This window comes from Uranotaenia lowii, chromosome 2 (genome assembly GCF_029784155.1).
Source record: "Uranotaenia lowii strain MFRU-FL chromosome 2, ASM2978415v1, whole genome shotgun sequence".
Taxonomy (NCBI): Eukaryota; Metazoa; Arthropoda; class Insecta; order Diptera; family Culicidae; genus Uranotaenia; species Uranotaenia lowii.
The window spans coordinates 16,282,531-16,296,988 of NC_073692.1; the positions used below are offsets into that span (position 1 = coordinate 16,282,531).

General features: G+C 41.1%; 1 protein-coding gene across 1 annotated transcript in view; it reads left to right on the plus strand.

Moving 5' to 3' along the window:
• The first annotated feature begins 2,323 nt into the window (after positions 1-2,323).
• Positions 2,324-14,458, plus strand: part of LOC129746349 (uncharacterized) — a 42,724-nt gene continuing 30,589 nt past the window's right edge. The window contains exon 1 of the mRNA XM_055739967.1: positions 2,324-2,720. Within this exon, the coding sequence (XP_055595942.1) occupies positions 2,719-2,720 (2 nt within the window). The 5' untranslated portion in view covers positions 2,324-2,718. The remainder of the gene's footprint in view (positions 2,721-14,458) is intronic.

Consider the following 14,458-nt stretch of genomic DNA (forward strand, 5'->3'; position numbering starts at 1 on the left):
AGATAACATTACAAAAATTTATAACGTCATTGAAGAAAGTCTTTAAGTATATCATTTTAAAGATTTTAACTGGTTTAACAGCTTTGTTGCAGACTGCGAAACGATTTGACTTATGCTTTAAAAAATATTTAGGAATCAATGTAGGGTCAATTTTCGTCAAAATTTTCTCAAATTTCGTTATTTTGCAAAATTAGAAAGATATTAACAAAAATAAAAATTCTATAACTTTTTTTTTCTTAGAATTTTAAACCTTTATTTTCAAAATATTGAACCACAGAAGCTACAGATGCTTTCAAGTATAAATTAATGTCAAAAGAATATTATGGTTAAATTGTGCGTACAGTGTTGCCAGACCTAATATTTTGAGGTATTTTGAAATTTATAATGCAATTATCTCAAAATGTTGCCATTTTTTCGATTTTTATGGCGCCGATGTTTTCATTTTTGTCATTAATGTCATTTTGGTCATTTTTGTCATTTTTGTCATTTTTGTCATTTTTGTCATTTTTGTCATTGTTGTCATTTTTGTCATTTTTGTCATTTTTGTCATTTTTGTCATTTTTGTCATTTTTGTCATTTTTGTCATTTTTGTCATTTTGTCATTTTTGTCATTTTTGTCATTTTTGTCATTTTTGTCATTTTTGTCATTTTTGTCATTTTTGTCATTTTTGTCATTTTTGTCATTTTTGTCATTTTTGTCATTTTTGTCATTTTTGTCATTTTTGTCATTTTTGTCATTTTTGTCATTTTTGTCATTTTTGTCATTTTTGTCATTTTTGTCATTTTTGTCATTTTTGTCATTTTTGTCATTTTTGTCATTTTTGTCATTTTTGTCATTTTTGTCATTTTTGTCATTTTTGTCATTTTGGTAATTTTTGTAATTTTTGTCATTTTTGTAATTTTTGTCATTTTTGTCATTTTTGTAATTTTTGTCATTTTTGTCATTTTTGTAATTTTTGTCATTTTTGTCATTTTTGTCATTTTTGTCATTTTTGTCATTTTTGTCATTTTTGTCATTTTTGTCATTTTTGTCATTTTTGTCATTTTTGTCATTTTTGTCATTTTTGTCATTTTTGTCATTTTTGTCATTTTTGTCATTTTTGTCATTTTTGTCATTTTTGTCATTTTTGTCATTTTTGTCATTTTTGTCATTTTTGTCATTTTTGTCATTTTTGTCATTTTTGTCATTTTTGTCATTTTTGTCATTTTTGTCATTTTTGTCATTTTTGTCATTTTTGTCATTTTTGTCATTTTCAGATTGTTTGTCTTAATTTTTATAACTTCTAAAATTAGGCCGGAACAAATTTCAAATCCTTCTTTTGTCGCTCGGAGTTGGAACATCGTGAGGGGGGGGGGGGGGTGGGGACAATAAAAAATAATGCGAAAAACAAATAAATTGGAATAAATTGCACGGAAGCTTGTATGCAACAAAGTTGCATAGAATATCATTGAACAAAACCTAAAAAAACAAGTACATTTTTATCGAAAAATTCAATAAAATCAAGAATACAAAAGGTGGAAAAACTTCCATCTTCCAAAATTTGTTTTTTTTGGTCTTGTAATCTTTTGGATTCCTGAATTTTATTTCGAAATTTACATTAAATACTTCAAACTTTATTTATTTCCCCCTTCGGGTTTTTGGAAATTTCGAAGAGGGGCGGGGTGACAAAAGATGAAATTGATATTTGTGCCAGCCTTATTTTTTTATTTTTCTTAGTTTGTGTCATTGTGCTTTTTTAAAAAAAATTATAGTTATTTAAAATGCATTTTTACTAAACACATTTTACAACAATTTTTTGATACAGTTGAGAGTGCAGCCAAGTCAGGTTTTGTTGTTTTGACCTCATTAAAAAAAAGGTTTAAATGTTTAACAATTCAACATATAACGACATCAATAAAACACCACAAAGTTTCAGTATACGTACAACAAGCACATGAGCCCCAGAATTAGTCTCCAGCCGAGAACGTTTATTTCCAAACTCCCACCCGCATCGAGACGCCCGGCCGCCACGCCACGACCGCTTAGCGACGCATCTCTGTTTGAATTGCGCCGCCATCATCAGGAGGAGGTGATCGATCTAAGCATGCTGGCTAGTAACTTTAAACCAGAGAGAAACGCGGAAGGTTCGTCGTCTATCGTTTTTCCTAAGAGATTCCGAGCAAATCTCCCACGGTTTGCGACGACGCGACGACGACGAAAGACAGACGTTCTCTTCTCGGTTTCGGTTTGTTGTTTGTTGTAAGTGGATACCTACTCAGCTACTAACCACAAACAAGCTTAAGAGCTCCTCGTCAAAGTGGCGGCGCCCGACTCTATGCATGCATGCCAATACCAAGTCGCAACCGCATGGTCCAGCAGCGTGGAATCGCGGGTGTTTTATCAGTTTTCAATTTGCGCTTCGCGACGCTGCACGTGCCCAAACAGTTGAGGGCAACCGCGTGTTTTCCCAATTAACTGTCGTGTAAGGATTCTACTACCCGCTGAAGGAATTAAAAAAGTGTTGTGCAAATTTTCGTTAAAGCCAATTTTGGAATCGCAAGTTCTTGGCTTGTGGCTCAGGGAGTTTGAAGTTTCCCAATAGTTGGTGAAGAACGGGTTGCGTGAAAAGGAGATTTATCAGCAAGCGAGTCGACTGATTGGGCTTAGCAAAAAGTGGACGACCACTTAAGTGATTCAGATCGCAAACCGATTGCCATTTTTATATTGCCCCAAACAAAATGTAAGTAAAGTGTAGCACCCCAGCAACCGAAAGTGTGGAATGGAATCTGTTTTGTTTTTCTTAAGCTGCTCTCATGGTGGCTGGTGATGTGCCGACAAGGCTAATTATGACATGATGCAAATGTCACATGGATCCTGGGAAAAAACGTGATTGCTTAGATCTGCACCAACAAGAATTCATATTACGGTGCAAAAATGCTATTTCATACATGCAATGCAACCAAGTGATGTGACCCTACAGCGAAATAGGAGTTTGAAAAGCCAGAAGAAGGGAAAAAATTGCAAACGAATTGCATGTTGCAATTCATGTGATAGTGGATTTGGATTGTGAATTTTCTTCTATTGCGCTTCGGGGGGAAATTTGTTTGCATGTCGCAGCGGTTTGTCTCGCCAAACGAATATGAAAGGAGGAAAGAAACCCAGAAAGAAGTTCAGCACCAGGTACTAAGTGTGGTATTTATTCAGCGGCCCTCCGTCTACCCCAGTATTTTCCCATGATTCCCAGGGCGCTTTACCTACCCACTGCCAGTTGTTGGTGAATGGGCCTCACGATAAATCTATCTGGGGAGGACAGAAAACAGAATCAATGGAAGAATTAAACGTCGGTAAACTATAAAACTGCGCACGACGACGTCATTAGGAAACGAAAGAGCCGTTTTAATCTAGATTTGATACGTATCGTAAGTGCTACCGTGAGATGCTGTTGAGCAAACGGAGGGAGTAGGTACATAATTTTAAATGAAGGGGCAGTTCATTGGAGCAAGAGAAAAAAGATTCATAAAACACATAACGATTATATTTATGCGAAATACGGAAAACTAAGACTTATTAAAAGTAAGTTTTAGAATTCCAATTCCTCATTTCATAATATTTCATTTTCCTCCAATCATGTTCGCTAAGTTAAAATTGAAAAAGAGAGAAAAAAAATCAAAGTAGGGGAGATGCAGAATACTGATTTAATCGAATATTACATCGAATATGTGTACAAAAACTATACACACATGAGCAGACATCTTTTTTTATACACTGGAGTAATTTTTATGTTGAAATCTGCTTCAGTTTTTGAGAAAACGATTTTATTATAACTATTGTCTAAAACACCGAACCTCAAACTGTGCAGGCTAAATGCACCTATTTATGTTATGAGTGAAATTTCTGTTTTTTAGGCAATATTTCCGTATAAGTTCATTGAAAATGCTAGAAACTGATAACATACATACGACAAAGCTGAAGTTTTATAAAAACTATGTCTTTTATAGTTTCATGGAATAAAACAAAAGTTATAGTTGCCATATTATGGCCATCCATAAGAAAAACTTTATCTAATCAAAATGTTTTGAGATCTTTAATTTTCTCTCAAAGTGTTAATCAGAGCTTAGATTTTAAGTTTTAATGATAAAAATCGTATATTTATTCTATTTAACCTGTAATTTTAGGATAGAGGCATTTTACAAACATGATAGGGGCATACCAAAACACTCTCTTATTCCACTATCTAATCATAATTAAAACTTCATAAAGCTCAAATTTGTTTTATTTTTTATGTACATTTGAATAAGAGTCAAAAACCACCCAAGTTCTTGTTTTGAGCTTCTTTAAGTATCATTTTTAAAAGTCAAAATATTATATCAAAAGGTATCAAAACCTTGTATGAATTTTAAATTTTTTCGAGGTGGTAAATTCTTAAACGTCAGCCATTTCGTCAAACCGCCGTAAGGGATATTTAACCCGGCAGGCCCATTTAGGAACATTTCCCCGTATCTTTCTTTTTGAAGTTCAATCTGTACAAACGACGGAAAAAATACTCAGTTAAAATTAAAGTCAACCTAGTCCAAATTGGCGAGACTTTCGTTTGACGTCTGCCATCAGATTTTGTACAGTCACCTTATTCACTTTCGTCGGCGCAGAACGCCAGTTTGCTTTGAACTGCTGTAAGCAGTTTTAAACTATCGTCCAATATTTTTCGATTGAGAGAAGTCCTGGTATGTTGGGAGGGTTCTTATCCTTAAGCACAACCTGAATGTTGTTAGCAGCATACCACTCCATGGCCTTTTTTCATAATGACAGGATGCCAGATGCGGCCAAAACTGCACAGACAAGTCATGTTTCTTCAGGAAAAGCAGCAAACGCTTTTGAAGACACTCTTTTACGTAAATTTCCTGGTTGATGGTCCCGACTGCAACAAAAATGTCGCTTTACAAGCCTCCGGTATAGATAGCTTCCCAAACAAGATATTGCTTTTCAAACATTGATAGTTTAATATGCTTGAAAAAGTCTGCCACCTTTCCCCATCCGGTTGCTGTATAAAACTCTTGTCCCGGAAGCTGTCTGAAGTCTGCCTTGGCGTGGATTTCGTCGTCCATTATCACACAATCAAACTTTGTCCACAATGTCGTATACAGCATCCGAGATCTTGTTTTTGCCGTAAGGTTTTGCTTTTCATTGCGATTAGCAGTCACTGCTGTCGTGATTTTACGATTCTTACGAATATCAATTCAAAGATTCACTAAGACTCGTCTGTATCACACAAGAATAGATCAATGACTGACGTTGTTTTGTTTGTTTTGCCTAGTGTTGCCAGAACAACCAATCTTGCCATAGCAATTTATTTTATTTTATTTATCTGCAGTGTTGCCGAATACAACTGTTATTTCATTTTATTTTTATTAACCCTTTAATGCATGACTTTTTTTAAATGAGAATATCAGCTATTGGTTGATTGAAATAGTAACATTTTAATTCGAATAACACAACACAACAGGTTTGAAGTCGTTATTTTGAGTATTATAAGAGTTATGGCCAATCAAAGTTGAAAAATAATTTTTGAAATTCTTAGTTTATTACAATTCGATTTTGCCAAATTCTTCCAAACCTTGATAATTGGGTGCAGGAAGGTGTTTCTGATTGATTGAGACTAAAAAATTTGTTAGAATTTGCAAATCTGAAGAAATAACAACGATTTTCCAAAAACTACTTTTTTCAAAAAAATAAATTTGATTTTTGCAATTTTTCCGCATACTTTTTTCTATATCTCACACATACATTAGAATATCGTAATAAAAATACCATGGACTGATTTCTTTTAATTTCTAGATTTTTTTTGTGAATACATCACTCAAAAATTTTCACGCGTTTTCGAGATATTTGGATTTTGATTATTGTTGTTTTAAAACAACACTATGCATTAAAGGGTTAAAATTGATTTATTCTCTGCATACCCTTCATCTCTAAAACTACTTCTAATATGTCGTTTGTTTCATGCACGTCCATGCACGGTTATAGACTATATTCTAACTTATAGGTGATATCTCGGATTTCGTTTTCCCCCAGATCCCGGCTTCCTGTGTGCTATCTCTGATGTTTTCCGTTTGCCGTTTCTCTCTAGACTGACTCTTGCTCTCGCCTGTGTCCAATATTTATACTGTTCCATACTCTTGAAACACTTATCTTATTACGTAAGTTTACCTTATTCTTTAGGATGCCACACCTAGTTATCGAAATACGTTTCCCGAACACTTTAAATACTTTGGAGGTGGTTGATTTTGCCAAATTCAATGGTTTTTGTATTTCTGCGTGCGTGTAGTTTGGATTTTCACGACGCATGCACAAAATTCTGATTTGTAGTTCCTCTTGCTTGGGCGCCATTTTGAAAACTAAAGACCTTATGTCAGGGGGTGACAATCTGGTTCTTCTTGCGAACAAGAATCTTTTTCTTTTTTTCTATCCATCGGGAGAAACGTTTATGGTGTTTTCCTCTCAAAGCAGTCAGAGTTGAAAAAGTCAAAATTTCAACCAATGAAGAACCAGAACGATTGTTGTGTTAGTGTGCAATCAATCATAATTTTCTAGGATTTGACATCTAGTCCGGTTCCTTGACAGCAAAATGTCAGGTTTGTTATGGGCCCACAAAATCGTGGGCCCGTAATTTTGATGGTTGTCAAAATCAATGACAAAGGATAGGGCTGTCACCCCCCTGCCTAATGTCGAAAGCCAAATAGAAGTTCACATCTACAAAATAAGGGGTGTTTAGGTAATTTATATGAATGATTAGAAAAAATACGGCGAATCTAATTGGAGCACTTTTTGATCCGAAGCAGGCTTGTAAGTGGTCACCATCGTTTGAATTTTTCCGGAGACAACCACCACACATCATTCGTGGCAATCGTGGAGAGCGCAATCGTTTGATCGGAGAGCAAAAAAATGTCAAATGAAATTTTGATCTTTGTGTCGTTCGACTTTCATCCCTCTTGCGTAGATGATCGAGATAATCATTCCACATTGTTCGACCAACACATCCAAACATCACCCGGCGCTGCAGAGCTAGAGTGGCGAATTTTTTTCAACATGAGGGAGTGAATAGAAAAGATTGCATTTGCTTATTGAGTCTGTATTGTCGTAACCAGGGTTGCCAACATTTATTTTCAAAAATCAGGGAACTTGCGAAATAAAAATCAGGCAAAATCAGGCTACGTAAAAGTAACGGAAATTTCGCTCAAAGTGATGACCTTTTTGTTTTTTTTTTGGTCATCGCTCCACATTTTCACTCCATAATGTTTTGTGAGCCTACTTAGTTGAATAATTCTGCTGCATCAAAGCAATCCCTTCAATTCTCTTTTTCAATAAGAATTAACGGGAATCTTTCGTTTGCTTTGATTCAGCCACATTTTCACTTTTTCACTTCAGCTATGGTACCTACTCCAGTTCCTTACTACCCATTTTTCATGACATTCGCAAAAATCAGGCAAAATCAGGCATATTTTCAAAAATCAGGGAAAATCAATGGCTTTTCAGGTTGTCAGGCAGAGCCTCGAAAAATCAGGCAACGCCTGAAAAATCAGGCACATTGGCATCTCTGGTCGTAACCGGACGAATGTATTGCTTAAAAATGCAACCAAATACACGCGACTGTACTCGGAAACATATCTCATTGAACTGACGCTTAGCAGAACACGCGTTTTTTTCTTTCTAACTGAAAAGAGAGGATTCTCCCGTTCTCTTCTATTATTTTTTTTATCCAAGAACATCGTCATATGACTCACACATCTTCATGCTTAATCGAGAAGTTCTCTTTTGCTGGCATTGACTCGAATTGCTGTCAACTAGAAGCGTTACGCTGAAAGTCGCTCAATCCCGTTCTCTGAATAATATTCTTTTGAATAAACCGTTACCTTCATCCTTTTGAGTATGTAAAATATTTAATTTAATTAACATCACACTACCATTATTCTCTACATGTAGGTTCTGCTGCGTGAAAGAGATAGGCGATGTCGTAAACTGTCGGGAATTATGGTCGTTTGACCATCAAATTATCCCTCTCGTGTACCAAGACACGAAATTTCGTTCGACAATCACACAAAGAAGAATGAATGTCGTTTCGTTTGATGGTAGTCGACTGTTCGGCAAGTTTTCGGTCGCATTCGTTTGATGGCACGAACAATGAAACTGATAAAAGCAGGCTGTGCGACTGTCAGAGAAAATGTCGATTGTTGACATCGGCAACACTGCAAGCGTCGCTTTCGACGCGCCGCTGTGAAATGCAGTTCAGTGGCGGGCGGATCAACTGACGTTTCTCCTGAACTGTCAGAGGATTGGCGGTCTCGCTCGCTCTCTTCTTCACGTCAGCCGAACGGACCGGGTGGAAAATTGTTTATAACAACACGAGTGGCAAAATTAAAGATAAATATATTAAAGTGGCTAGTTATATTAAAATTGTGAACTTAAAACTAATAGTACGTTCATAAAAGTACGGTTTGTAGTGCGGCAAAGTTGCTCAGGAATCAGGTACAAAAAAACTAAAACTAAAACGAAACACAATTGTAATCTAACCTAACCTAACTTAGTTACAGCAACACAAACTACAAACTAATTAAAATCTGGCTAGATATTGTTCGTTAAGTGAAACATCCGGTAGTTTGCTTCACAGACACGGAATACGTTCCACTAGGTAGGAATTGATTGAAATTTAAAACTAAATTGTAAAATCCTATTCTAACCTAATAACGTGCACTTACAGCAAACACATAACAACAATCAAAGAAGTTGTTCGGGCGTGACAGCTAAATTTGCGCACTGATTTTGTAAGTCTAAATTTGTTAACCTAAAATTAGAGTATAGTTCTAAAAGTTAAAATATATTTACAGCTTGAAGCTGTTTTACTGCTATCAAGACTCAGCGTCTTTGAATTGTCCATTCCGCCCGCAACAATCTTCAAGAAAATCATCTTGACCAAGATGAAACCTTCTTCCGGAAGTAATCCCGTTGCTACACCGAACCAACGCCGAAAGGGGTACAACTGCTATGCGTGCTCGGAGCCTGATTCCATTTGCGATCTCGTCCAGTATGATCGCTGCAAGCGCTGGTGGCATCAATCGTGTGCGGGAGTTACTCCGTCGGTGGAAAAACGGCCATGGTCTTGCCGACTATGCTCACCAGTGCCCAGCCAGCCAACAATTCGTGCTAAATCAACTACTTCCGAGAGAAGCTCCCGGGCTCGCAAACGAGATCTTCAGCTGCAGCAGCTTGATGAAAAGCGCGCATTGGATCGCAAAGCGAGGGAGGTGACTTTGAGAGCTACGTTGGAAGAAATAGAGGCCGAGAAACAACATGTCTCGGAGAGATTTTCCGTTATGCAGGCGGAGGATTCTTCCAGCGAAGAAGAAGAAGGTGATCGATCGATTTTGAATACTACAATCGAGCGGTCTTATAGAACTCAAGATTGGGTACAATCATCGCCCACCATCAACGAAGTGAATCAGCAGCAGGCAACGAATAGCAGCGCGATTCAAACCGAATCCAACCATCAAGAATTGCCACCGACCCCCCAGCGGATCACCGGTGCCTATCCAAAGCGGCGCAGTATGGTTCAGTATCCGGATCTGGGTCCTTCTAGAATGAACTGGCCGAATTGGGATTCCCTTTCCGTGGTAGGAATGCATCAATGGGAATCGTTATTGCTGCGAAAGAACGTCTTTCACATGCAAGATCCGAAAGCAGGGCCGCTAGATCGTAACGCGGTTTATGGGTCGCCGGTTATTGATCGTACGGTTCAGGATTCCACCACTACAACGAAGGATAAACCAGAGGTCCAACTATACCAGTCGGAACCATCAGCTCCATCGTTGGCACCTCCGACCAGTTCTGGTTATCGTCTACCAGTACCGGAAATTACTTCATGCACGGTGCTTAGTGCGCCGAATCAGGAGACATCGAATAGGAATGTCGAACCGGCATTCCTCAGGCCTTCATCAAAACCAACGGTACCCAACCCAAATTCGGCGCAGCCTATTCCTGCGATGGCTCAACGGCAGCAGGTCGGTCCGAGGGGCAAGCAAATATTGGAGGAGCAGCGTTCATCGAAAGCGAGTCAACCGCCCTACCAGCAGTGGCCGGAGCGATCGACGATGATACCGTCGGTGGTCCAGCCTTCAACGTCGGGTCAACCGGTGCCATCTTCAAGGGCTTCCAACCAGCAACGGCTCTCATCAACACAGCCACCGGTAACCACTCCTCCCCCCCTCCATCAAGCTCAAGGTAAGGCCGAACCATTTTATTCTTCTTTCGAACAATACATGCCGCTCAATATTGCCCATAATCAAAACCATACTGCCCATAAAACCACCAATGAACATAATTCAAACCATACTGCCTTCAATACCAATAATACTTATGATTATCGAAATGATAATAATCATAATGCGAATAATTATTCTGCCAATGATTCGAGCCATGATAGAAATCATAACATAGACCACCTCGCACCCCTTATAAAACAACTTGGCTTAGGCCCGAATGAATTTCCGGATTTTACCCATTTTCTGAATACTTTCCAACCAACCCCCTCTCAACTACTAGCCCGTCAAGTTTTCCCAAGGGACCTCCCAACCTTTGACGGTAATGCCAACGATTGGCCAGTTTTTGTCAGCAGCTTTACAAACTCTACGCTAGCTTGCGGCTATAGTCCGGTTGAGAATCTCGGTAGACTTCAACGCTGCCTGAAAGGTCATGCCTTAGAATCAGTCCGTAGCCGACTTCACACCCCAGAATCGGTTCCTTTCATTATGCAAACCCTACGTTTTCTTTATGGGCGTCCAGAGCTTCTTATCAATGCCCTACTGGATAAAGTTCGTTCCGTCCCCGCACCGAAAGCGGATAAGCTTGCGACTTTCATAGATTTCGGGATTGCAGTACAAAGTCTTTGTGGTCATTTGGATGCTGCTAATCAACAAGACCATCTGTCAAATCCGAGTCTGCTGAACGAGCTAGTGAACCGACTGCCTCCAGATTATCAGTTCAAGTGGGTGGAGTTTAGTGAGTTCGAAGAAAGAGTGGATCTGAAACTGTTTTCAACGTTTGTGACGAAAGTGGCGAAGTCTGCAAGCCGTGTCTCCGTTTACAACGGAGCAGTGAAAAGGGAGGACAAGCTGAAACCGAAGCGTGGATCCTTGAATGTGCATTCGGAGTGTGAGGAACGAAACCAGGTGCCTAACGAAAAGCTTTGTCCAGCCTGTTTTCGAAATCAACATTCACTGAAAGATTGTAGCAGGTTTTCAACAATCAGTGTCGACGAGCGGTGGAACCTTGTGCAGCGATATGGAGCGTGCCGCAATTGCCTGAACTTCCATGGGAAGCGGTCCTGTCGTATCAGCGGTAGGTGTGGAGTCAACGGTTGTACACATCGCCACCATCAGCTCCTACATTCCGGACGTTCAAAAAACTCGACATCAAATCCACGGGAACCTGGTTCAGGATGCGGACATCAGAACAAGCCAACGACGAGGAATTCTGCTAATACCGTAGTGCCAATCTCCCAGCCATCTACTTCTCATACACCAACCCATGGAAACAACTATGCCCACCATAGTCCGGAACTTACTTTCTTGTTCCGAATTCTTCCAATTACGGTTCATGGGAACGGCAAGTCAGTGGAGACCTTTGCCTTTGTTGATGAGGGGTCGTCACTCACTATGGTCGAAGACTCGCTCGTTGAAGAGCTAGGAATACAAGGAACACCACAGGTTTTGTGCCTCCAATGGACCGGCGATATGATGCGTACAGAGCAGGAGTCCAAGATTGTCGACATCAAGATTTCTGGTCCGAGTAAAAACAAGATGCGTTTAAGTGACGCGCGTACGGTGAGCAACCTTGCTCTCTCCACTCAATCTTTGGATTACGAAGGTCTGGTTAGAAACTACCCACACTTAAAAGGGCTTCCAGTTGCCAGTTACAAAGATGCCGTGCCTAGAATCCTCATTGGCGTCAACAACTTGCACATGACAGTTCCGCTTCGGATCAAACAAGGTCGCATGAATGAGCCGGTGGCAGCGAAGACGAAGCTGGGTTGGTGCATTTATGGTGGCCGGTCCTCAGAGCACACAGCAGTCCAGGTGAACTATCACGCGTGTAGCTGTTCACAAGACGATTCACTGCACAAAGTAGTGAGACAATACTTCGAGATGGAAGACATGGGGATTCATGCTACTACGAGACTCGAGTCAGAAGCTGACATGAGAGCGCGCAGAATTCTGGAGGAATCGACACGGAAGCAAGGAGAGCGGTACGAGACGGGCCTGCTGTGGAAGTACGACCACATTGAGTTTCCCGACAGTTATCCGATGGCTTTTAAACGATACGAGTGCCTGGAGAAGAAGATGGCTCGGAATCCGGAACTGCGGCTAAACTTGATGAAGCAAATGGAGAGCTACCAAGCCAAAGGGTATGCACATCGTATAACCGAAGGTGAGCAAGTTAATTCTGATCCAAGACGTGTCTGGTACTTACCACTAGGCGTTGTGGTGAATCCGAAGAAGCCCGGGAAAGTGCGGATGATTTGGGATGCATCAGCGACAGTCGACGGCATCTCACTCAACACTATGCTGCTCAAAGGTCCAGACGAGCTAGCCCCTCTTCCATGGGTTCTTTTCCGGTTCCGACAGTACGAGTTTGCAGTTACCGGAGACATTGCTGAAATGTTTCACCAGATCCGTATCAACGAGCGTGACAGACAAGCGCAGCGGTTTCTTTGGAGGCCGGATGGAAGCAGTAAACCTGAAACCTACGTAATGGACGTCGCTACGTTCGGTTCAGCGTGTTCACCAGCGTCAGCCCAGTACGTGAAAAACAGGAACGCCCAGGAATTCAAACAGACAAGCCCTCGCGCAGTTGAAGGAATTATAAGCGGACATTATGTTGATGACTACGCCGAAAGTTTCAGCACCGTAGCCGAGGCAATCAAGATAGCGACAGAGATCAAATCGATACACGCAGCAGGTGGTTTCAATATACGGGACTGGAGATCAAACAGTGAGAATGTTGTGAAAGCCCTTGGTGGAAACGTTTCTTCCGAACCCAAATCCCTGAAGCTGGAGACAACTTTGACTGCCGAAAGAGTGCTTGGAATGCACTGGCTGCCGCATGACGACGTCTTGGGCTATTCTACCGCTTTGGCCCCGGAACTGCAGGAAATAGTGTCGTCTAAACGTAAACCTACGAAGCGCGAGGCGCTTCGCTGTCTTATGACGTTTTTCGACCCCTTAGGGTTGCTCGCCGCATTTGTGTTGCATGGAAAGGTCTTACTCCAGGATATTTGGCGCGCTGGTACGCAATGGGACGAAGTCGTAGGAGACGAAGAGCACGAGAAATGGCTACGCTGGATCGAAGGTTTTCCGCTTATCGATAGCTTGCAGATTCCACGGTGTTACTTCGACAGTGTTGACTACGATGATCTACAACTCCACATTTTCGTGGATGCGAGCGAGGACGCCTGCGCTGCTGTGGGATACTTCCGTGTTCCAAAGATAACCGGGGGGTACGCGTGTGCACTGGTTGCAGCAAAAACGAAGGTCGCACCTTTGAAGCATTGGTCCATCCCACGCCTGGAACTTCAAGCGGCTGTAATGGGAACCCGTCTAAGAAAATTCATCGAAGAAGGCCATACATTCGAAATCAAGCGATGTGTTCTCTGGTCCGACTCAAGCACTGTGCTGGCATGGATCCGGTCCGATCATCGGAGATACACCCAGTTCGTAGCCTGCAGAGTAGGGGAAATCCTTTCAAACACCAACATCGTAGAGTGGCGATGGGTCCCATCAAAACAGAACGTCGCCGACCTCGCCACCAAATGGGGACAAGGCCCGCCTTTGACTGCAGAAAACGCTTGGTTTCGTGGTCCGGATTTCCTTCAAGAAGGCGAGGACGAATGGCCACAACCGAGGAAGCCGACTAGCACCGAGGAGGAGTTGAAGACGTCTCGCCAAGTATCCTGTCTCCATTCTGGGTTTGTAGCTCCAGTAGCGATCGTCGACACCAGTAGATTCAGCAAGTGGGAGCGAATGCTGCGAACTGTGGCATATGTACATCGCTACGTAAATCGTCGACTTAAGATGTATCCCGTCGAAGCAGAAAGCAGTTACCTGAGCCAGGAGGAGTTGTTAGCAGCTGAAAACACACTGTTCTGGATAGCGCAGCAACAATCGTACCCGGTGGAGGCATCTATCCTTCGACGAAATCTTCACCAGAACTCGAACGGTCAGGATCGTCTCCCAAAGCATAGCGAACTACACCACATATCACCATACTTCGACGAAAACTTTGTCCTCAGAGTGGATAGCCGAGTTGGAGCAGCAAAAAACGTCGCCATGACAGTGAGGTATCCTGTCATTCTCCCTCCGACCCATAGAATTACTGAGCTGATCATCGACTTCCATCATCGAAAGTTCCTGCATGCCAACTTTGAAACTGTGG